Source organism: Prionailurus bengalensis, chromosome D1, assembly GCF_016509475.1.
Source record: "Prionailurus bengalensis isolate Pbe53 chromosome D1, Fcat_Pben_1.1_paternal_pri, whole genome shotgun sequence".
Taxonomy (NCBI): domain Eukaryota; kingdom Metazoa; phylum Chordata; class Mammalia; order Carnivora; family Felidae; genus Prionailurus; species Prionailurus bengalensis.
The window spans coordinates 46,829,242-46,855,084 of NC_057346.1; the positions used below are offsets into that span (position 1 = coordinate 46,829,242).

The 25,843-nt window shown below is 38.3% G+C and overlaps 1 protein-coding gene across 13 annotated transcripts in view; it reads right to left on the minus strand.

The window, feature by feature from the left end:
- The window catches only part of CCDC83 (coiled-coil domain containing 83), a 67,909-nt gene that overhangs the window by 13,840 nt on the left and 28,226 nt on the right, over window positions 1-25,843 (minus strand). For all 13 annotated transcript variants that reach the window (XM_043580035.1, XM_043580031.1, XM_043580028.1 and 10 more), the window contains 5 exons: window positions 20,371-20,455; window positions 15,108-15,270; window positions 10,981-11,148; window positions 3,187-3,278; window positions 18-86 (listed from right to left, as the gene is read on the minus strand). In XM_043580035.1, the coding sequence (XP_043435970.1) occupies window positions 18-86; window positions 3,187-3,278; window positions 10,981-11,148; window positions 15,108-15,270; window positions 20,371-20,455 (577 nt within the window). The remainder of the gene's footprint in view (window positions 1-17; window positions 87-3,186; window positions 3,279-10,980; window positions 11,149-15,107; window positions 15,271-20,370; window positions 20,456-25,843) is intronic.

The window sequence follows — 25,843 nt, forward strand, 5'->3', positions numbered from 1 at the left end:
TTTAAAATTCCACTCACCTCTCTTTTTAGCCAGTCATTCTCCCGGATCTCTCGGTAGCTGCCTTTGTCAATGAACCTTATGGCATTCTAAAAGAAAGTTTCTGTATTAAGGAAGAATTGTAACATGGTGGTTCAACATCAACTTAGCTGATCATTCATTTTAACTTATGTTTTGCAATTACTTTGGAAACATACCTAAGAACTTTTGCTTCAGTTGTTCTTTATTCTCCTATTGTATTATTTTTGCTGATTTGCACTGCCTAATACAGGTGATTTAGAGAACTTGATAGCAGTTATCCATTCAATTTGGCTTCTATTGTGAATGAACCTGATTGCCATGGTGAAATCAATCATTAAGTAATCTGCTCCTATGGGACGCCTAGGTGGCTCAGTCAGCTGGGCATCCGGCTTTGGCTCAGGTCATGATCTTGAGGTTTGTGAGTTCAAGCCCTGCATCCGGCTCTGTGCTGACAGCTCAGAGCCTGGAACCTGCTTCGGATTCCGTGTCTCCCTCTCTCTCTGCCCCTCCTCCATTCGCACTGTCTCTCTCTCTCTCTCTCTCTCTCAAAAATAAATGTTAAAAAAAAAGAAGTGATCTGCTCCATAATTAAGGTGGCTGAACTGCAGTGATCAACTATTCTTCAAGTTTATGGTCACAGTCATAATCCAACATATAGCAAAAAGCATGAATAGATTCTATTACTCCCTTTTTAATTTGAGATATTTCTGTATGTCAGTAATAACAATATACATATTTACAAACTTAATAGCAAATAGTTTCAGGGTAGCAGGCTGTAGCTAGACAGTGTCCTGGAGAAAGTTATTTTAGATGAAGAAAACAGAAAAAGTATTACTTTGTCAGTGGGTTCACAAAATGTAAATTCATTTTCAATTACTTGTATATTTATAGTTTCGCTCGAACTTTATAGTGGATGAAAGATTGTATTTATCTGTGAGGTACTTTTATATGGATACCATGTTATAAATTCCATATTCAGTGACTGAAGGGCACAACCTAAAGAAGAGAAATTAGGAAAACTCCTATAGATCATAAGCATTCACAGGAATAATTTAAAACTATGTTAAGAATAAATTTATCTAAGTCTTTAGTGTTGGAAGATTTGCAATAATTTTTTTATTTAAATCACACTAATTAAACTAAGAGTGGACCTGTATTCCCCAGGAACTAGGAACTTTTATACTCCAGCTACAACTGATAATTCTAAGGTTTCCTGGAACACAGAATTTCATTTGAACAAAAGCAGGACATAGCTCATAACTGAAGTTAGATGGTTAATGGCTTCATTTACCAAAAATGGAGCAGAGGTTTTCAACTTTGGCCATATGATAGAATCTCCTGGACAGTTTGAAAAATCCAGAAGCCAATGCAACATTGTAGGTCAATTACATGAGCATCTCTGTGCACAGGACCCAGGCACTGACTGAGTTAACCAATTTCTCAGGTGACTCCAACATTGCAGCTGAGGTTGTACAACAGTGGATTATCAGAAGTTAAATGTATGCTAAAACAGCCAGATAAAAATGGGGAAATTTCATTCAGGTGTGTGAATTATGTAGAGAAAAGAAAATGTATAGTGTAACGATTAAGAGCAGTGATCTGAAGAAGACACCTTAAATTGAATCTCTCGATTCTGCCACTTGCTCTGGGAAAGTCACAAAATTTCTCTGTGCTTCAGCCTTCTCATTAGCAAGTCCCTGCCTTATAGGATTATTGAGAGACATAAATATAAAAGGCTCAGAACAGTATCTGGAACAGTCTTCATTATATATTGAATATGTATATTTGAAAGATATTTGATTTAAAGATGCATTTTTAATCATCTTAACTATGTTCAGATCATTTTAATGTTGATTTCACCATTTAGTCATATTCTGTCACAAAGGGGCTGAATTTTATGGGCAGTAAACTATTGGCAAGTTCTCCATAGTCGCGCATAAATCTGTAAAAATCATGCAATGGGATGGTAACTGAAAGAACAACTAAACTAACACGTAAACAACAAACCAAAGCAACTGAAATTCAATGAGGAACTTTAGAGGAGACCAGTGCTTATGATTCTGAAGAAGAGATATTCTTGATGAAGAGACAATTCCAGTGGGGACCTCACTAACTGAGAAGGTAGTCTGGGGACAGGGGAAGAACAGTGAAAAGAAAAGATTCAGATATTTTGTGAAAAACAAAAGGATTAGAAAACATATAATATTGGAAATCATATCTCAAACATTTTTTTATGACCCAAATCTTTAAACCTCTAGCAATGTGGAGTACTTTCTTAGGTTTGGATATATATGAAAGTACTTTTTAGACAAATCATATTTCATTCTATAACACATCCAAAACTTTTATTTGATAATTTGTTGTAGTCATTATTATTACTTAAAAATAACTGAGTAACAATTTACTGAGCTCTTTTTTATTTTTTTATTTTTTATGAGTCACTATGCTACTTAAATCATCTCATTTAGGGTCACCCGGCTGGCTCAATCTGGGTGGCTCAGTTAGTTGAGCATCTGACTTGATTTTGGCTCAGGTCAATGATCCCAGGATAGAATCGAGTGCTGTGCCAGGCTCCATGCCTGGCTCTACACTAAGCATGGAGCCTGCTTTAGATTCTCTCTCTTTCTCTCTCCCTCCCTCTCTCTCTCTCTCTCTCTCTCTCTCAGTGCCTGGGTGGCTCAGTCAGTTAAGCATCCAACTTTGGCTCAGATCATGATCCACATGGGGCTCCCAGCTATCAGTGCAGAGTCCACTTCAGATTCTCTGTCCCCTCCCCAACCCCTCCCTCACTCACTCACTCACGTGCATGGGCATGCTTTCTCTCAAAAAATGAACAAATATATACAAAAAAAGATTCCTCCCCCCGCTGCCTTCCCCCGACTCTAAAATTAAAAAAAAAAAAATCTCATTTAATCCTCATACTATTCTTTAAAGGTAAATATCATTGCCAATCTTTATATATATATATATATATATATATATATATATATAAATTAGGAAACTGAAGCCCAGAAAAGTCAAGTAACAAATTTAGTTTACATTCCCAGTAAGTGGTACAGCTGTGATTTAAACTAAACTAACTTTAGTACTCAAGATCTTAATCATTGTTATATACCATGGGAAAAAAATAGGGGAAGAACTTTTGTTTTTAAGAAAATTGAAATATACCTGCGTGGCCCATTCCTTCTTTTGATCCAGTTGCAACAAAGTTTCTCTGATTATTCTCTTTCTAGCATCTTCCAGAGTGACTTTATAGTGTTCTTTAAAAAGAAAATTAGAAGTCTCAACAAGATTAATCCTAGGAAAGGGGTGCTTGGGTGGCTCTGTTGGTTAAGTGTCCAACTTTGGCTCAGGTCATGACCTTGCTGTCCGTGAGTTAGAGCCCCATGTCAGGCTCTGTGCTGACAGCTCAGAGCCTGTGGCCTGCTTCAGATTCTGCGTCTCCCTTTCTGTCTGACCCTCCCCCACTGCGCTCTGTCTATCTCATTCTCTCTCAAAAAATGAATAAATAGTTAAAAAATTAAAAAAAGACTAATCCTAGGTAAAACTATGGTGTTCATAAATGTTATCTTCCATGATCTTCCCCCCTCCTTTCTACATATTTTTCCCCCCTGAATTTTCAGGGTACATTTTTACTGAAGCATCTAGTACCTTCAATTAGAAGAAATGCTCCAATAATTTACTAACACCTTAATGTGAATTGGTTTAAGATGATATCTCTTCCAAGAATATTTGTATTTTCAAAGAATTGTCTCTCCAAAGGGAGAATTCCCAATACTTTAGTATGTGTGCAGCCATCTACCTTTCATATCACACACTTCTGACTGCACAATGGAAACATAAAGAAGCTCTGATTATCTGCACAAGAAACATCCTGTACTTCTGACTTCATCTAACTAAATTTCCAGTATTCTAGGCATGTGTCTCCATGGGCAGGAAAGACAGAGCCAGAAGAGGAGAGAGGTGTGGAGGGGCTGTGGAAGTCAGCCCCTGGTTCTGAGTTGGGCTCAGAGCAAGAAAGGAGAAGAGATATGAAGAAATGCAGGATTCTTTATTCTTTCCAAAGGTTCTTGTGTCATAGTCAGAAAGGAGAGAGCAAAGGATCATAAAATCTTAGGCTTTGAAAGATGCTTAGCGATCATATCAACACTTCTGTTTAAGGAAAGTGAAGTAGTGACATTAAGGTCTCTGTAGAGAGTGGAGAGGAAGAAAGGTGCATAATGAGTCCAGTTTGTTAATCTTCTATTCAACAAACCAGCAGCAATGTGTTCTGATGTGCAGGACACTACTTAAGGCGCTGGGAACACTGCTGAATAAGAAACAAATCACCTGCCCTTATGACAGGTACATTCCAGTACGGAAGCCTGACCGTAAGTAACCAACCAAATAAATAATATTTTGGGTGGTGATATGTGTGATGAAGCAGAACTAAAATTCTCCATTTCAGAGAAAGTTTTGAGGAGGTAAAGACTGAATGAGGTGAGGTAGTCAGCAATGTGCAACAGGAGGGAACCACACTACACAAATCTGAGAATAATCAAAGTTAGTTGTACCTGATGATAGCATCTATGTTATAAGTTGCTATTAGTTGTATTTTATTTATAACATCTGAAGGATAAGTATTTGCTAGATTTCTGTACTGGTCCACAGAAACCCATTTAACTTATTCTGTAACTAAACAATACTTTCATAGGAGTGGTGCTGTGGAACCTAACTGCCATTTAGGACACTGTGTCAAAGGGAACATTTTCTCCCCAGAGCAAGTCCGTCAAAGCAGAACTCTCAGGGGTCTTAGGCTACAGGGAAGGAGATCTGCAGATCTGGTCTTTTAGTAGGTTGGAGCTGAGGTTCTGGAAAGGGGACCAGAGTAAAAATTCCTCTTCCATACCTTTCTTCTCCTGCAGTCTCTGGGACACAACAGATAATGAAGAATATGTTGAAGAAAATTAAATGTGCAAGTCTTTGGCGGGCAGTGATCTGAGGCTTCACCACCAGGTAGGGCAGCAGCAAATGATGGCCTTCAGTTGTGACTGTGGTGGGAAGGGGAGGGTGAGAAGGGGGAGCTCTCCCAGGTTGCCCAGTGGCCAGAAAGGGGGCAGGTCAGTTTCTGCCTCTAACAGAATTGGAACAGGAGTGTCTGACTGAGGCAGCAGTTAACAAACACAAGAGTTGCGTTTTGGGGACTAGTCTAACTTGACATCTGGAGAATAAGAAAATGAAACTCTTTGTTATTCCAACGCACATGTACTCATCTATATAGCCTGTATTTTTCTTACTCATCCGGGGTAATCACTTGAGTATTTTAATCATTCCAATCTCATCTCTGATAGAAATTGTTTTCAATTCAGTACCTAGTCCACTAGACTAAGGCTGGATATTTATTTGAAATTTCTACCCAACAAAACACAACAAGCAATCTAAAAGTTGCTATGGATCAGGAGTTTAGTTATAGTGGATTTTTCATTCTTAGCATCTGAAAGAAACCGTAAAACTGGGAGCTTGATAACATTAAATATTAATTCTTTGCTATAAATCATAAAAAACAGATGATCAGATATGCTCTGACTGAAGTTATACCTCTTTCTATTGCCATATTAACACTAAAACAGCAACAAAAATATCCAGCTCTGTTCCAAGTTCCATATAGAATTCAGTGGACTTTTTATCTTCTTAAAAGCAGAGTAACAAGCACAAGGGAGCATGTAAAAGTCTCATTGCTCTCTTTTGTGATTCACAAGATGTTTTGAGAAATAGCTATTAACCACACATTTGCGAATACAGCCAAAGAAGCTATGAGTATATAAATGTCCCCTCATAAAAGTTTGAGCATGGGCGACTATGGCTTTGTGTCTTTAAACTCTGGACTGCTCAGATTCCTGTCTCTGTGGCCACTTCTCAGAAGCCGATCTCAAAGCCCCCCCTGGCTGAAGCTGGCTTTGCATTGTTCTACCTTCCCTGTTGTATCTGCTCTGAGTTGGTTTGTTCCTCCACAGCTCTCTGGGGGTCTGTTGTCCACTTTTCACATGTGTCGGTGTCACACAACTTCACCCTACTGACCACCCCCCCTCCTGTGGTGGTGGCCTCTCTTGTACGCTCTCTTGAAGATCACCAGGGGACTCCCATTTTACAGATGAAGAAATTAATGTTCAAAGAAGTAATGCTACTTTTTTGTAAATGTATTTGAACCCAAATCTTTTAACTCACTATTAGCGTACAAAGAAATTTTAGAGATTCCTGTCCTGTATGTCTGGTGAAGGCCAAAGGTAAAAATGCTCTGTGGCTCTGATATCTAATGACTCTTAATAACCCCACACTTTCTGTATTGCTGGGCTTCATCCTTTTATTGAGAGTCAGAGCCTTGTCCTGGATACATTAGTGACCATGTTTCCTATACCCACTATCCCAACATTTCCAAGCTAAAGTTCAGGGAAGAAGCTCTAGGTGCTTCCTCCCGCTTCCTTCTAGAGCTCAGGGACATACTGAATAAGGCAGTGTTGGATAGCTGACCACAGAATGGTTTGTGCTGGGGCTGACTCATTACCCACGAGGAGGCATGGACAAAGGTCTTTGCTCATCTCTGATTAGGTAGGTGATCACTCCAGCTCTTCAGAATCTCAGGGGTCTTAGGCTATAGGGAAGGAGATGGAGAAAACTGCAAGAACTGGTCTTTGGGAAGCAAGAAGAGAATGGGGACAGGACAGAGCAAAGCAAAGCAGAGGAACATCTGAAGGAGACAGTCCGTGAGAGATAAATGTAGAGAGGAGCCATCCCTATAGCCACCACTTATCTGATAGGCTTCTGTTTCCATCTTCAAACTTTGTATTCCTCATTATAAGTGTTATATTCAACAAACATGACCATGGGACATCAAGCAACCTCAGTTTTTTCTCTTCCCTTTAAAATTCATACTGTGAAGCTAGTAATTCTCTCAACAAGATATGTGGCAAATTTCTGATTTTTCTGCTTCCTTTGTGATGATAAGAGGTTCTCAATTGGTAATTAATATATCCAGTCTTTTGTAATAAACAAAACTTTAAATTTTATTCAAAACTCTGGCTATTTCCTTCCAGCTTAGATGCACAACTATATCCTCTGATTTGAGCTTCCTCTTCCCTTAGGGATGAAGGGAAGCATGGAAAGGGACAAGAAAGCTCTCACTTGACAGACACTGTCTCAAGTTAATGTTGCACTTTCTGGTCCTAGCTGATGCTTAAGGTTGATGTCTTTTTCATGGAGGTGTTCTTATAGGTTCTTCAGAGGACCACCTTCCCCATTGCTAGTTATTTCACCTGAGTTCCCTTGATGCGTGGGATGTACTGTCCTTAATGGCTGGCTAACAACTTTTCCTTTGGCCTCTGGCTCTCAATATATTCCTCCCTCCCTTACGTTGCTGGCCTCTAATTCCTCTGTTGGAACATCATCACCAAGATCTAACTGGACAGCATACTAGCCCTCCCTCATAGCATATTCACAAGAAAAACTCTTTCATGCTTTGCCATAACAAATTCTTGAAAGTGTAGCCTCTTGCAGACTGAATATTTGTGTACCTCAAAATTCATATGTTGAAACCTAACCCTCAGTGTGATGGCATTTGGAGATGGGGTCTTTGGGAAGTCATTAGGTCAAGAGGGTGGAACCCTCGTGAGTGGGATTAGTGCCCTTACAAAAGAGACTCCAGAGAGCTCTCTTGCCCCTTCCACCAAAGATGGCTGCCTATGGACCAGGCAGTGGATTTTCTCCAGACACCAAATTTGCTGGCACCTTGGTCTTGAACTTTCCAGCCTCCAGGACTGTGAGAAACACATTTCTGTTGTTTATAAGACACACATTCAATGCACTTTGTTACAGCAGCCTGAATGGACTAAGACACAGCCCTAGCTCAGGACAGCAGCCTCCTCATATTTGCTCTGCTGTCAGAATGATTAGTTAGTCCCTTATTCCTTAGATTTCTCAGGGGTGGGTCATAAACTAGACCTCCATGTCTCCCAAACTTCAGGAGACACATACTGAATAATCAGAGGAATTCCCTTGAAGACCCTCCATCTTGATTTGAGATGAAGGAGGAATTACCTTTCACCTGCCCCTTTGGGGGCAATGTAGGACGTAAAGCACACCAAGATCTCTTTCTAAACACTGTCCCCTAATTTCCAACAATCTTTGTTTGACCTATCCAACTCCTTTTATAGACTGGAATTCAGTGGTTGAAGGTATGAAACCAGTTTTCTGCCTTATTTGCATGGTGGTATCTCAGTTTACTCTGATGTGGTGTCTGTTATATTGCCACTCCAGTTTAACTGAGACTAAAGAATTTTATTTTAATATCCTCCTTCAGTAACTCCCCCCGCCCCATCCCTAAAATACCTGTTCCTTGCTAGTAAACCCAGTCTAACTAACGCAAAGTCCATGATCATGGTTGTGGGAGAAAAATTCCAGAAAAATCGTGGAAGAAGAGAGGCAGTGGGGGAGAAAAAGGGCACTATAATAGTGAGGCTCCGGAAAAATAGATGCAAGTGTTCTGCTCATATTCATTGTCCAGTTAATGGCCCCAATATTTTAATAGCCCCCAGGCAGAGTTGCTGCTGCTAACTGCGTGGTTGGGAGAAATGCCTAAATTCAATGACAAGTAAAACAAGCCCACAACAACTACTTCCCATGACACCTAAAGTTGGCTACAGACCAAGGTTCAACCAGGAAGTTATTCAATGTATAAATGTCATTACCATCATCCCAAAGTTGGATTCAACAGCATGACAATTTTCAACCGAAAGAAATCATCCAAATTTCTGATGAACATAATAAGTTTATCTGAGAAGATGACTCTTCCTAATTTAAAAATATAAAATAAAGAAATGTTGGGGAAAAAACTTAAAAAATTTTAAACATGTCAGAACAATAACTATTTTAAAAGTATGATACTGGTACACAAATACATAGATCAATGGAACAGAATAGAAACATAAAGAGAGACCCAAATACACATGGGAAATTAAAGTATGATAAAATCAGCATTTCAAATCAGTAAGGTTAAAATGAGTTATCTGAGAAGTGATGTTAGGACAACTGGAAAAACATCTGGCAAAACATAAAGTTGGTTTCCCACCTCATAGACACACACAAAAAACCCAAAGATTTAAATATTAAAATGAAGCCATAAATATGGCTAATAGAAGAAATATTAGACTATTTATAATCACAGATATCTTAAAAGAAAAACCGAACTTGGGCACTCCAAAACTACAAAATGTCTTCATAATATACCCCACAAACAGAAAACTAGTGACAAATAAGGAAGATATTTGTACTTTATATCACAGTTAAAGAGCTAATTTCCTTAAAAGGTAAAGAGCTCCATCACACAGTAGAAAAATGGGCAAGGGATACAAACAGATGATTCACAGAAAAGGAAATTCAATACATATCCTGACCTTATGAAAGATACTCACTATCACTTATAATAAGAGAAGTGGAAATTAAAACCACAAGAAGATACCATTTTCTACTTTTAAGACTGACAAAGAACAAAAAAAGCTAACATCCCTGCTGTTGAAGATGCGGGAACATAGGCATCTTCATCCATATGGGGGAAATAAACTTGGTACAAGATCTACAGAGAGCCATCCCTATCAAAATAAAAAATAAATCAATAAACGGGCTCTTTGGGCCAGCCATTCCTCCCTAGAGATACCCAAAAATGAAATTATATAAATGTAAGAATATTCTTTGCAGCATTATTTGTAATAGTAAAATATAGGAAATAGCCTAAATGCTTGTGAGTAGGGGACTGGTAAAAAAAAAATTGTAACAGAACAAAACAAAGTAGCCACTGGAAGAATGAAGACATCCTAATATGTACTGATCTATAAGAATGTTCATATATTGTATTTGTAGCATGCTTTGTATATTTTGATATAAAATATTTCTGATGGAGGCTATATGAGAAATTGGTAATTGTGGTTTTATCTACAGAGAGTATCTGAGTGACTGGGGGATGTACAGGGGTAGGAAGGTGTCCCTTTTATGCTCTACTTTTCTTCTGAGGAGGAGAACCTTTTGAAAGATTAGAACTCCAAGTACAGTCTGATTTGGGCCAAATTTACACTACCATTGTGGTGCAGAAGCCCTGAGCTGAGAACTTTACAGAAAAATTGGTCTAGATGTGGAACATCCCAAGAGGGCCCCAGACGTGGGGATGAAATTATGCCACAGGAACACCTCCCCAACATAGGGCACCATCACCAGCTGGGTTCAGAATTGTCATCCGGCCACAGTGGTCTTTTGGGTCATCAGATTACTCCATTTATTCTATCCCATGACTTTTCTGTCTCTGGGCCTCTGATTTTTTGTTTTTGTTTTTTTAAGCCACTATGCTAGCCACAGGGACAGACATGTAGCCTCATGGTTCCCAGATTTAGTCCTGGTAAGTTTCATCTCGCCTGATGCCATCCTTCTCCATACCTTCTCATTTTTGTTCTTCCCATTTCCCATCTCATGTTTGTTCTTCAGTTCTTTCTGACCATAACCTAGCATTTACTTGGGCATTTCTCTACAATGATTCTGGTTTTATAGCTTGGTTAAGCTGTTTTAAGCTTGTCTCGGGTAAATTTCTTTTCTAATGTAACCCTGTCCCAGGACCCCCCTGCCTCCACCCCGATAGAATTGCCCCAGACCTACGTGTGGGAGCATACAGACACCATCCACTGAACGAAGCTTCTTTCTCTAAGACATCTGGTCTCAGGGATTCTCCACTGCCCCGGCACCCACCCCTCCATCCTTCTCAGTTTCACTGGTAGTCCTGGGAGAGTTTCTCCTTCTCTTTCCACCTTCAGCCTTAGATTCATAGCTACTTGTGCTGATAGCAGAGATTAAAGAATGATTCAGGGAGTGTGCATTTTTTTCCTTCTACCACAGGGCTGCTCTCCGAAGATTTTCTACTGAATTTAAACTAGCTTTGTCTCAACTGACCTGACATTTTCTCTGTATTCTCTTTAACTGTATTGATGTCATTTTGTAAGGAGATAATGAGTTTAGCATGTTGTTCACTCCCTGCATTCTTGTACTCTTCCCAGTATTCCTTCTCACTGAGTTTCTCAAGAAATAGTTTCTCAGCATTATTTATTTGCATGTGCATATCTGTTGAAAGAAAATAAAGATATCGTGTCATTTCTTTTGTTCTTGCAACCATTATATGTTGCAATCAGATTTTATGAAGTTAAGGTCTGATACTACAATGCTGTTAATTCATAAATACAAGCTTTTAACTCCAATTAAAGGAAATCTAAACTATTCGAACTGTTGCTTATCCCTCATAATTCATAATCTAAGTAAAATTAAACTTCCAATTATAAAGTAGATGTGTGGTTTTAGGCCGAGACTGACAGCTATAATAGACAACCTATATGCCTAGGAACCCATAAGCTTAAATTATTCCCATGATACCTTGATAAGAGTCCTTTTTTGTACAAGATTATGTTGCATATGCTTTTTATTAATAAATTGTGATTTTTCTGACCATTATGCCTCTGGGCAAAGTGACCTCAACTTGTATCCTTGTGCTGTCCTTGGCAACCATTTTTGTAAGTAAGTTGGCTGATTCCATTATCTAAAGTTCATTGTTTGGGCTTCCCTTGTGTGAAATGATACCATATCATACCAAATGATACCATGTCTTCTCCTGCCCCCACTTACTAAGGCCTTCAGAGTGAAAGATAAATTCACTAGGACAGTATGTGCAATTGAGCTATCTCAACTGTATAAACTTCTAGTTCACCCTGATGCACTTGCTAAACGTGATATGTTACTCAATCTTTAGGCGGGGTCTCATGCTTCTAAATATTTTGGAAATGGAAGCATGAAAAGAAAAAGGTACGGTGAAGTGAATGGCTATTTGTCTCAGTGCCACACACCATCTGGTTTGAGAGCTCCCTGAAGGCAAGACCACATCTTATTCATGTGTGTAAATCCAGCACTTGACACAGAGTCTGGCAATTAGTTGGTGCTCAATACATGTTTATGGAATGACTGACACACTCCATTCAGGCCAGAGGGATGTTCTTCAGTACAGAGGGCCAGAAGTACTCCAGACATGTCTTTTTCCAAATATGTAAATAAGATATTTTTAAATCCCTTAATAAATGGCACTTGTTGCCATTAAACAATTAATACTGTTATAACCTATCCAATGATCTGTCCTCTTATTTGGTTAGATTGCTGCTATCTCCAGCACTCTCAACAATAGCCAAATTATGGAAAGAGCCTAAATGTCCATCAACTGATGAATGGATAAAGAAATTGTGGTTTATATACACAATGGAGTACTACGTGGCAATGAGAAAGAATGAAATATGGCCTTTTGTAGCAACATGGATGGAACTGGAGAGTGTTATGCTAAGTGAAATAAGCCATACAGAGAAAGACAGATACCATATGTGTTCACTCTTATGTGGATCCTGAGAAACTTAACAGAAACCCATGGGGGAGGGGAAGGAAGAAAAAAAAAAAAGAGGTTAGAGTGGGAGAGAGCCAAAGCATAAGAGACTCTTAAAAACTGTGAACAAACTGAGGGTTGATGGGGGGTGGGAGGGAGGGGAGAGTGGGTGATGGGTATTGAGGAGGGCACCTTTTGGGATGAGCACTGGGTGTTGTATGGAAACCAATTTGACAATAAACTTCATATATTGAAAAAAAAAAAAGATTGCTGCTATCTCAGCCCTGGGCCACATTCAGCCTTTGAGGGGAAGGCTGGTTAATGTCACTGAAGATTCTGGAAAAGAGGTGGATGTAGCGGCTATTGTTATACATTCCCAGAACCTATCTCCCTTCCCTTCTCCTACTCCTTGTCAAATCAGTAGGCCAATTACAGTGGTCCCTTCTCTTGGACATTTCTCTTGGACAAATGTCTCTTGGTCCCTTCTCTTGGACAAATCTCTTGGATTTGTCCAGGGGTGAGCATGTGTCTCAAGCAAGGCACATGCTCAGAGTCCTTCTACTGAAACTGGTGGAAAACATGTCTCTTTTGTCTCCATTTTGAGGTTAAAAGGATGTAAGGTGAGGAGTGTCTATTGTCAGAGTTCCAGCCTCCTGGGGACAATAGCCTCAGTTAAAGGAGCCATCTTTCAGGGGGAAGACAGCGAGAGGAGAAGGATAAGAGGTAGAGGAGGAGGACAATGGGGGAAGAAAGAGGGAGAAGCAGAGGAGATAGATTAAAAAAACAAACAAACTGAACTCTAACAGCATGTGAGGCTCTGGTGGGTCCAGGTCAGTAGCAATCTGCCTTTTCTGTTTGATTTTATGAAAAAATTAACATCCTCCTTAAGCTTAGGCTATAGTTTGGGTTAAATTTTTATCCTTGAGACTAAAGAGTCCTAAGTTGGAAAAAAAAGGGGGTTACCTCAGTCCTTCTCAAACCTTCCTATGCATAGGGATCCTCTAGGGTCTGTCACAATGCAGATTCTAACTCTGTAGGTCTGGCTGGGTCTGAGATTCTGCCACCCCAAACTGGCTTGCCTGTAAGCGACTACCTGGTACCTGACAGAACTGCATCAGAAAGCCTTTTCAGAGCCACCTGCCCTCTCACTTTCCTCTCTCTCCTTTGGCACCTGTGGGCTCTTTTCTTTCTTGGATCACCTCCCATGCCCAGCACTCCTCCTCTGTGCCTGGTCACCCAGCTCGGCGCCAGTCTCGTATGACACACACGTTCCATCACTCAGCCCAAACCATAAACAGGCACACCTCTGCTAGCTGGGCTCATTTCCCTGAGAAGGCAGTTTCATGAGTGCATTTGAGTATCCTTTGTGGTCTCACTCCCACCTCAAGGGACTTATTAAAGTACTCCTTCCAAGCATAAGCAGAACTCTCCTGGAAAGGAGCCCTGAGAAATACAGTATCTACCACCTCATGACATCATCATTGCCCATAAGAAGATGGGTCAGAACAGGCTTATGGGAACAGTTGTGGAAACCCCTAAAAATGAAGTTTTCTGATTGCCGTTTTTTTGTGTTGTTAACTATTTCATTCAAAACCAAAAATAATTACAGATGGTGTGCTTGCTCTTTGTCAAGTGCTTGGGTAAGTGGGCTCTCTGAAATACTTGGGACACATTCAGGGAAGCAAGTCCTTGTTTTGCCTCCCAGCTTCTAGTACTGCTTCCTGAGAACACTCAATGTCTTTTCCCAAGTTTTCCAGCTTCCTAGCTAAGATGATACTTATAGAGGTCCTGGCAAAAGTGGTTCTGGAAATCTTAGAAGCAAGTTGAGGATAAAGGAATGAAAAACATTTTTTTTTTTTTGAGAGAGTGTGAGTGCACAAGTTGGGGAGGAGCAGAGGAGAGAATTCTAAGCAGGTGCCATGCTTGGTGTGGAGCCTGACTCAGGGTTCAGTCTCATGACTGTGAGATCACAACCTGAGCTGAAATCGAGTCAATTGCTCCACCCACTGAGCCACGCAGATGCCCTGAAAATCTCTTTTTAATGCATGTGTCAAAGCTATGTACGACTTCCCCACAGGGCCACGGTATTTCCTAAGCCCATGACAAGAGGGTCCTGGGCCTCCTGGGAAATCCTGGGTCTTTCATCTTCTACACCTAGCATCATTTCTATCCATGTCCGCCAACCTTCCCCCTGGTCAACTCTAATCCCTCTCTTCACCTAAATGGGAGTGTTTGCTCCTTTAGCAACACTGGTGTGGGGGGAAGCTTTATGGTAATATTCACCTTGTTCCCAAGTCTGAACTGAAGTTGAAGTCAAAGAAACTGCCAAACAAGAGAATTTCCCCAAGAAAGAACAAATCCCCACTGTGAGGACTTCAGGGTGGTAGCTAACAGGATGTTATCTAGTGTCAAGACCCAGGTGGTTTTCTTCTGTCTTTGTTTTTGATCAGTGCCCTTCCTCCTCCTCCTCACTTGGCTTCAGTAGCTCTGCCCACTTGTTATTTCCCTCGCCTGTCCATTTACCCACACATGTGTGTGCTTGTGGTGTTAATGATCTCATCTGAAACATGTTTGTGGCATTTTGAACATATTAGGAGACAAAAGCATTAACACATTCAAGAAATAATTTGATGCAGCTTTATAATTTTCCAAGTTCCTAAGTCACCTTTTAAGTTTTCTTCCTGGTCTCTTTCAAACTTCCATTTTTCCTTCATTGCTTCTTCAACATCTTCTCTTGTTACAACTGGTAATTCCTCCAACTTCTCTTCACTCAGCTCCTTCAGTAGGTTCCGTATGTGCCAAGTCTGTTCATCCTTCAAGCGTCTGTTCTGTCATGACAATCAACAGTAGGTAACAGCATCTGCTCAAGTATTTACATTGATTTGCCTCAAAACAGTCACACTGAGGCTTGCAAAATGAGAAAAAAAACATTTAATGAAGTAAGTTTATACAATATCTCTAAAAGCTTATGGAATATGGAAGACTCAAAATTAAACCCATCAACATAGTAACTATTGGATAGAAAGTTACATTTAAAAAAATTGTGTTATTAATTTCCTAGTCTATCACTCTATTATAGGATCAGTGAACATTAAAGTTAGACCTTGGAGGCCAATTTCTTCAATGTCCCACTAATACCATTCTTCTCCAGCGATTGTCATTCATTTAGTCAGTATTTATGGAGCATCTACCATGTGCCAGGAGGTCTTCTAGACACTAGGAGTACATCAGTGAACACTATACACAAAATACAGTGGCACCTTCTCCTGGCCACTGGATTTGTCCAGGTTGAGCATGTTGTCTCAAGCAAGCATATGCTCAGAGTCCTTCCCTGGAAATACTTTCACTGAAACTGATGGAAACATGTTTTTTGGTCTCCATTTTGAGGTTAAAAGATGTAAGGCGAGGTGTCCATGGTCAGAGTTCCGGCTTCATGGGGACAACAGACTCAGAAAAAGGACGCTTTGGTTGCAAAGGTAATAATTTAACTGCAACTAGCCTAAGCATAAAGAGGATTTTAATTTTTTCTTATGACCAAACAGCCAAGGCAGGATGCCACATCTGGACCAGAGCCTTACATGCTGTCAGATCTCAGTTTTAAAAACTTTTTATAAATCTGCTCTCCCTCTCCTCTCTCAAACTCTCTCCTTCTCTGCTCTCCTATTCCCCCCCTTATCCCTCTTTTCTCTCTTCCTCTTGAAAGTTGACTCCTTTGTAAAATGGTACAGCTACTCTGCTAAAAAGGATGCCAATTTCTTATAAAACTAAACATTTGCCTATCATACAACTCAGCAACTAGGCTCTTAGGCATTTATCTCAGAGAAATGAAAGCTTATATTCACATTAATACAATGCTTACAAAACTGTATTTATCATAGCCAAATACTGGAAACAACTCACATGTCTTTCAAAAGGTAAATGGTTGAATAAATTGTGATATATTTATATCATGAAATAAAAATGAATAAAAGGAACCAACTAATTATACATGCAGCAAACTGAATCTCCAGAGAATTCTGCTGAAAGAAAAGAGCCAATCTCCAAAGATTACTTACTATATGATTCCATTTATATAACATTCTTAAAATAACAAAATTATAAATATGGAGAACAGGTTAATGGTTGCCAGGAGCTAATGAAGGGGCAGAATTGGGAATGAGTGAGTAGCTATATTAGGATAATATGAGAGACACCTGTGTTAGTGGAAATGTCCTATGCCTTGACTGTATCAATGTCAATATTGTTAATGTTAATATCCTACTTGTGATATTGTACTATAGTTCTGTAATATGTTATAGGAAACCAGGTATGGGTATACAGGATCTCTCTGTATTATTTTTTTATAACTGCATGCTAATCTGTAATTATTTCAAAAAAGTTTAATTTAAAAAATGAAGATCAATCAATATTAGCAACTGACAAACAATTTATTGCTCTTTAATCAGTTCTCAAATAACTCCATTTTCTTAAATGAAATTGATTCATGTTTTGCTTTTCTTATAAATAAATTGAATTACTTTGGCTCGACATGAGTTATCTGAAAATGAAATATTTGTAGAAACTTGAATAATAGCAATGGAAATATCCCTTGCCAAACTATTGCACTCCTAATACTTTTTCTAAATATGGACTTTTCCACTTATTTTTGTAGAAATGGAAAATTCCTTTATCAAGTATAGTCCGAATACTAAATAAATCTTTATCTGATTTTATTTATGTTAGGTAATTATAGTAAGGCAATAATTGCCTCAAAATCAATTCCAGCTGAAAAATAGGCAAAAAATACCCAAAGACAGTGATCATTTAAAAACCACTACATATAATTCATAAAAGAATAGTGTGTAATGAATCAACAAATTTTCCTTTTACTTTCCATACTTAGCACAATACTTGCCAAAGTGAATCCAGTCCTCTTAGATCAAAGTTTTAACACAATGACTATCCTTTTAAAACATATGATATTTTCATTTATAAATTAAAATAGTATCATATGTCCTAAAGCTGTATTCAAAAATTACATAAACATGACTAAATCATATTTGGCATTATATATACATTTAATAGCATCTGTATTAAACTTACCAAATCCCATAGTGAATTACAAGTGGATGGGACATGTGTCTGATAACATGTTACAAAATTCACTATATCTGAAAAATTATTTTGAGTGATATATGAAATACAATTTAGTTAGCTATATTCACCAATGTGTTTAAAAAAAGACATTTATCCTACAAAGCAAACCATTATCACACCATAAAAATAGAATAAAGGAGATTAAATAAATAAACTACAAAGAAAGAACTGATTTTGTTTTGTTATAAGGCCATCTCATGGGCTCTGACTTTTTAACTTTTTAAGATTTGCAGGAACAAGAAGTTGCCAGAATAGTACACAGAGCTTTGCCTTACTACACCCTGCTTTCCCCAATGATGACATCTTATATAACCACAGCACCTGAAAATGGAGAAGTTGACATTTGCACAATGGTATTAAGTAAATTAGAGAATTTAATTTGGATTTCACCAGTTTTTACATATGCTCATTTTAGTTGTTTTTAGTGGATAAGTATTAAGAAAATTTGCCACATATACATATGAGAATTATCACCAGACAGATGGCATTTGAAGCCATAGTGTTAAGTAAGGCCTTTAGATTTAAAGAGAAGACTGGAGATCAGAACCCTGGAAAATACCTAATTAAGGGATGGCTCCGGGAAAAGAGCAATGAATGAAAAACAAGAAATGGTTGAAGAATATGGGGGAATATTAAAGGATGTGCTGGCAGCCAAAGGAAGAGAGAGTTTCAAGATGACAGGGCTGATGATGAAGGCACGAGAAATAAAGACTAAAAAGAGGCCATTGGACCCGACTAATTGGTCATTAATAACTTCTGTCCTAGCAGGTTTGGTGGAATAGCACGAGTGAAAGGATGAAATGGAGGTAAGGAAGTGGACACAGTGAACTATGAAATGTCTAATGACATGAGTGGAGCATACAAACAGAGAGAAAGAAAGATAATCAATGAAATGACAGTCCAAACAAAATTCACACAAAGGAGGACATGATGGGGAGGAAGGATTTCTGAGTTTGACCTAATGGAAGAGAAAAAGTAGGTCTTGTTAATGAGTCATATTTAATTTAGCAAGTAAATATCTGTGACCTCAAAAATGTTTCCTTCACTGGTGTTAGTGTGAATCAACTCAACAAATATTTATCGAACACCGACTCATGCTGGGCCCTTCCGGAGAAACAAAGGTAAGTAAGATTTGATTGCTGCTCCCTAAAGAGCTTTCAATTTAATAATGGAGATACATTTGTATGGAGCATTCCAGCTGAGTTTAGGGGAACAGAAAAGAGCTGGCCGAGAAGAGCATTCTGGAGGATGAAACAGCCTGAAGAAAGGTACAATAACGAGCAAGACTGGGTTTTCCAAGATTTCAAAGAAGCAGTGGTGAGCAAAGGGTGGAACAACTGGAGACAAGGTTGGAGAGGTGAGCAGAGGTCAGATCTTGTAGGGCCTCAAAGACTTTAGTAAGGAGCATGGATTTAATTTTCTGTACCATAGAAAGCCACTGTAGGGTTTTAAGCATTGAAAGGTTTACGGTATTCAAAGGGTTGCACTGTGGAAAATGTACTGAATAGAAGAAGGATGGGTAAGAGTTGGTGGCAGCCTCAACTGTGGCAGTAGCGGCATAAATGGAAAGAAATAGATACATAGCTGGAACTAGTCTGCCTCTCCATGTTCGTCGCTGCTGGGTCCACATGACCCCAGAAGAAGACATAGGCCTATCCCATAGTCATGAAAATAAGAATTTTGTTTCTGGCTTCAAATGAGGGGCTATGGGAAAGTGATCCCTCAGTCCTGATCTGTTGTCATTTCCACAACCAAATGGAAGTCAGTGCTGACCACTGGGTGGTGTGCATTGGTCTTTGACGGCAGTTCACTCATCTAATGTGCTGTGGAGCTCATCATGTGGAACCTGCATCCAAGCACCTAGACCAAACGTCCCCTTTCCATTTTCACCCACAGACCTGAGTTTCTGATCAACAGACTTTAGTAACTGATCGTTGAGAATCACGACAATGTCAGGGCCACAGTTATATCACCACCATGTCTAGTCCCCAAAATATTGCTGAATGAATGACCAAATTAGCCCTATTTGGAAGACAGGAATCCCATGTTATAGGAGGGAAACTGGGGTTCACATCAGTTTTGGCCAAAATGCGACCAGCCTTAAGTTGTACAGTCAGGATGCAATCTCAGGTCTCTGACCCCAGACTCCATTAAAACTTGTAGATATAGTCATTTTAGACAAAAGCCAAATAAAACAGTTAACTGTGGAAGCTTTAGAGTCCATATAAATGTTTTAGTAGAGAATAGTCTCAGCATTTCCTTATCCCCTTAAGGGAAAAAAATTGTGTTAATTATCAGTTAGTCATATACAGCATGACTTTGATATTCATTTCAATCTGATTTTATAAATACAACATATCATCTTAAACATCAGTCATTTTAACAACTGAGATTATACTTTTCAAATAATATTTACATATGCACACTCTGAAAATCTAAGAGCAAAAAGATATAGAAATTAAAAACAGAGACCCAATGTTTTATCATTTGGCTAAATAAGAAATTAAATGATAAATGTGGTTTCAGAGCCTTAAAATTTTTAACACAAGACTCAATGTCATCATGTCTAAATAACACAGCTCAAGCTGACTTCCTTCGACACTGTAATTAATATAATAGGAACAGCAGTACCCTTTTGCCTTACATGTACAAAAAACTTAGATTGTAAATTAATCAATTCCAAGCACTAAAGAAGATACTTTCCTAGAGTACATGTCATCATAATTCACAATTTTTAAAGCATTTGTGTAAATGTTTAATAACTATATATAAGCTTTAAATGTTATACTTACTCTTTCATGACACTTTTGGTTCTTTTCTCTAAGTCTCTTTATTTGAGCCATAAACCGTTCTACTGCATTTTCCTTTATTTGACAGCTGATAATAAACAAAGATAAGATGTTTTACAATTATTTATCTTGGAAAATTAATGGGGCAAATTTAAAATTTTAAACTAAATTATTTAATTGAAATAAAGTATTAGATACATTATAAAAACCCATTTAGGGATCAGAAAACTTTTTAAGTGATTTGTGTGTGTGTGTGTGTGTGTGTGTTTCTGAGTATAGTTTCCTCACTAAAATATATATTCGAGAGATAACTTCAAGTTTTTTTTTCTTAAATCAATCCCCATTTGTACTTCATAATTTTTATACTGTCTAACTATCTATAAATAATTCAGCTTAAAGGGAACCTAAAGAAGGGCATACAGAAAACATGCTTTCTAGAAATCTAAATATTTCAAACAAAAATGACAAAACAAAGGCTTTATAAGTGCAGGCACATCTTCTTGAAAGAGAAAGATATACTAGGCATATCTTTGGTTCAAGTTCCTTAGCACGCCATCTCTTCTATAAATAATAAAAACTTTCCTGACACAAACACATTTCTTTAAGACTCAACAAGTATTTGTTGAGCATCTGTCAGATACAAAGGAGAGACAGAAAGGTGCAGGAAGACTTTGATGTGGGCTATGTGATAAATATTTGAAGTGCTGAGTATATCTCTACTACCCAGTACATCTTGTAACTTTAAATCTGAGACCAAAGTAACACAATGGAAACAACTTCATGTAAATACCTTGCCTCAATTAAAACAAAACAAAACAAAACAAAACAAATATATAGCACCTCTGTGGTGTAGTGAACAGAGACGCTGTTAAAGATTGAACAACTCTTGTTTTCAATCTTGTCCCTGTCCCTTCTTACCTACATGATCTCAGGCAAGTCACTTCTCTGAGCATCAATTTCCAAGCTATCAGTGGTGACAACAATACCTAGCCCTAATCCTATGAGGATTAAAATAAGAAATTGTATGTGAATGTTTCTAGCATAGAGTAAGTGCTTAGTAAATTTCGTTGAAGTGAATCTTATATCCTCAGCCCTTCCTCCAAAATACCATTTATATTTGTGATATTGCATATTTGGTAGAGAGAAAAATAAGGCTCCTTCTTTCCCAATAATAAGAAAATGCAACATAAAAACAAAACAAGCAATCCATTTTAGTGGCAAAAGTACTCTGTTTGGATACTATGAAACTTGGATTTCAGGCCTGCTTCTCCACTAACTGCCCAAGGACTCTTCACCTAGTTAGGCCTTGCCTTACTCTTCTGTAGGTAAAAGAATTGAAGGGGATGAGCTCTCTAGTTTTTCGGTTCAAAAATTATACAATTTAAATTGACCATTGTTCCCTTTCATGCATTCACAAATAACAAGATTTAATGAGCTGCTGCTTTGTGCCCAGTATTGTTTATGGCATTATGGAGATAGTGTTGAACAAGACCTCTGTGATTCTTGCCCTCAAGGAGCTTACATTTTATTAGACAATAAAGAAGTAAACACACAATCGTATTATTTACCCATTGTTATGGGGGAAATAACAGGCTAAATGGAAGGGTGGTTTCCACACAATAATAATAAATAAGTCTATAGGTAGGTATAAACCATCTTTTTACTTCCCACCTAAAGCTTAGGTATGCAAAAATTTTGAAGGAGTGCCTTCTCTACCTCCCATTTTAAGGAGAAAAATAAAAAATATTATGAGAATTATTTGAAAAAAGGCTATGCAAATGTTCACACATTAGGCAATTTCTGCAATTACAAATATGGCAACCTAACTCTCAGTGTGGGTGAAGCAGGCAAATGAATCTCAAATATGTAGTCTCCATTGGTTGAGAGAGTCTTTGGATGGTCTAGTTAATAGACTTACTAATGGCTTCAGCTGAGAGCCTTCCCTGCTGATGACTGAGTATACAAAGATGGGTCCAGAGACTACATCCTGCCCCAACCCCAGCTGCTGCATGGCACAAACTTACATTTAAAAAAATGATTTCATATTCATTTTAAATTCAAATTTAATTGCGCATCCGGTAATTTTATTTGCTATATCTGGCAACCTTACACTTCAGCCAACCACCCCTCTGCTCAGAGCAGTTAGGGGCAAATGACCTAGGGCTCTGTCTTTTGTTCCTTCTGCAGTGAGCTGTTCAGAAAGATCTAAATGGCACCGGCAGGCCTGGGGGAGATTCTGAGATGCCCAAAAGATTTTGGTGGCTTCATTGGCTCAATTGTGGCTCACATGGTAGTCATAGGTCTAAGCTGAGTCTTTCCTTGGAATTTACTTCAACCTCCTTAGGTCTCATGAAGATGAAACTGAACTTCAGAACTCAACACTCTTAGCCACTGTGGGAATTCAAGCTTCACTCTTCTCTATATACTTTTTCCTTTTTATAACTTTCTCAGATGCCATAGTAGCCCACATGTCACACTAAATGCTGAAGCAAGTTGGACGATAAACTAATGAGATAATAGATATTAAAGCCGTTTGGAAAGGATACACATTATTCTGAAGCACAGTGATATGAAATGGTTAGTAATACAAGGTGTCACCTTCCCCCTTACCTCGCTGTATTATTAAAGTGTTATTAATGTGCCAACTTTCTCCCTCCATGCAATTTCATTGAAAATTCTCAGAAGGAAAATAGATAAATCTGGATTTAAAAATTTTATACTTTTATCTATTTTTTAACCTATAATAATATCTGTACCTATTTCTAGATCTATTCACACATTGTAGAAAACTGGGGGAAAAACAAGTACAAAGGAAAAAATAAAAACCATTACCTAGAAATGGCATTGACAGTTTCAGCTCTTCACAATCATAGAGGTTCATGACCTTATTTTCTTGGGATAGATTTAAAAAAATGTTCAGTTGTTCGGAAGTCATTGATTACCTACTATGTGCTCCCAGCTCTTTGTTCTAAAATGAGATTGTGTAAGAGAGAAGGAACATACTTCCAGGGGACCCTTGGACAATCCTTTCTCAGATGGTGAGGTGGGTGTTTTGGCCAATTTGTCATGTGACAAAAGTTCTGTCACCTGGGAACACCTGGAATGAGTCAAGTGTCACTAGCAGAGTATGGTACAGTCAGGCCTCGACTGTTTCAGTCCATGAGATTGTTTATTTAGTCTTAACAAAGCAGAGAACAAAAGCATGAGATGTTCAGTTTATATCTTGTGCTAGATCATGAGAATTTTTAAATGTTTGTCTTTTTGTAAACCTCTGTTAAAGACTGGCCTCTGATTGACCTACAAGAGAAACGGTTGTATTTGGATGTCATCATTGTAAACCATGGCAGCAAATTAGAGAGCAGGTTGTATTCCTAGAGCCTTTTTGTGCACCTCTCCGAAGATGAGGTGAGGGAAGTTTTCAGTTATGTTGACAAATGAGTGTGGGTAGTTTCTGTTTATAACTTAATGTTATCTCAAGTAAAAAATAAAAGGGAACTTTGTCACAAGTCCCTTCTTGGGTATCTCAGTGTTCTGACCCTTTCAGTCAACTGCCCTCTAAAAAGAACAGGCAGATAGATTTGGAGTTTCTTAAGAAGGAGGTAGATTTTATCTGAATGTTGTTAAAAACAAATCTCTTGAAGCCCAGTGTTACAGGCTAGTCACCAGCATTCCAGGCTCCCCACTTTCAGTCTTGTTCCTCTCCAACAAATAGTTTCTCATACTGACTCCCAAATATTCCACTGGACTCAGTTTATCTGACCCTTGCATACATCATCAGTTCAGTCTTACCCTTTCTCCCTCACTCTGCCTTCTCTCAGTTCCTGGGCTGTGAAACCTCTCCCTCACTCCAGCATTTTTTTCCATAAGCTTTTCTCTCTTTTACTTTATCTCTCCATAATACCTATTCCTCTTCCAGAGATCAGCTCCAACGTCACTTCCTCAACAAGCTTTTCCTGACACCTCTGACCATAGTTTAAACCTTTAGTTAAACTGTTACACAGGACCCTACACTTTTCTTTCATAGTGTCTTAATTGCAGCTATGCAATTTTGTAAAAAAAGCTTGAATTAGTTGTCTAATGTCTGTCTCCCATGTCTCATCAGGGCAGGAACCAGGTTGTCTCTTTGTTGTTGTCCTTTAGCACTTGCCTTGGACTTGGTAAATATTCAAGTACTTGTTCAGTAAATGCATGAATGAAGTACATGCTTTTTTAAAAATTTTAATTCCAGGGGCGCCTGGGTGGCTCAGTCGGTTAAGCGTCCGACTTCAGCTCAGGTCACGATCTCACGGTCCGTGAGTTCGAGCCCCGCGTCGGGCTCTGGGCTGATGATGGCCCAGAGCCTGGAGCCTGCTTCCGATTCTGTGTCTCCCTCTCTCTCTGACCCTCCCCGTTCATGCTCTGCCTCTCTCTGTCTCAAAAATAAATAAACGTTAAAAAAATTTTTTTTTAATTCCAGTATAGTTAACATACAATGTTATATTAGTTTCACATGTACAATATATCAATTCAACAATTCTGTACATTACTCAGTGCTCATCATGTTAAGTGTACTCTTAATCCCCATCACCTATTTCACCCATACCCCTACCAACCCCCTCTGGTAACCATCAATTTGTTCTCTATAGTTAAGAGTGTGTTTTTGGCTTGTCTCTCTCTTTTTTTTCTTTTTGTTCATTTGTTTTGTTTCTTAAATTCCACATATAAGTGAAATCATATGTTATTTGTCTTTCTTTAACATTTCACTTAGCATTGTACTCTGTAGATCCATCCAAGTTGTTGCAAATGGCAAGATTTTATTCTTTTTTATGGCTGAATAATATTCCATTGTATATGTTGAATAATAATGCTGAATATTCCATTGTATATATATTGTGTGTGTATATATATATATATATACACACACACACACACATACACACACACGTATACTCTGTGTATATATATATATATGTGTATATATATATACACACACACATACACACACACACACATATACTCTTGATCTATGTATCTATTTTTGTGCCAGTACCATACTATTTTGATTACTACAGCTTTGTAGTATATCTTGAAATCTGGGATTGTGATACCTCCAGTTTTGTTCTTCCTTTTCAAGATTTCTTTGGCTATTCAGGGTTGTTTGTGGTTCCATGCAAATTTAAGGATTATCTGTTCTAGTTCTGTGAAAAATGCTGTTGGTATTTTGATAGGGATTGCATTAAATGTGTGGATTGCTTCAGGTATATGGACATTTTAACAATATCTGTTCTTCTGATCCATGAGCACGGAATATCTTTCCATTTGTTAGTGTCATCTTTAATTTCTTTCATCAGTGTTTTATAGTTTTCAGAGTATAGGTCTTTTACCTCCTTCAGTTTATTCCTAGCTATTTTATTCTTTTTGGTGCAGTTGTAATGGGATTTTTTTGCTAAGTTTTTCTTCTGCAACTTCATTATTAGTGTATAGAAATGCAATCAAC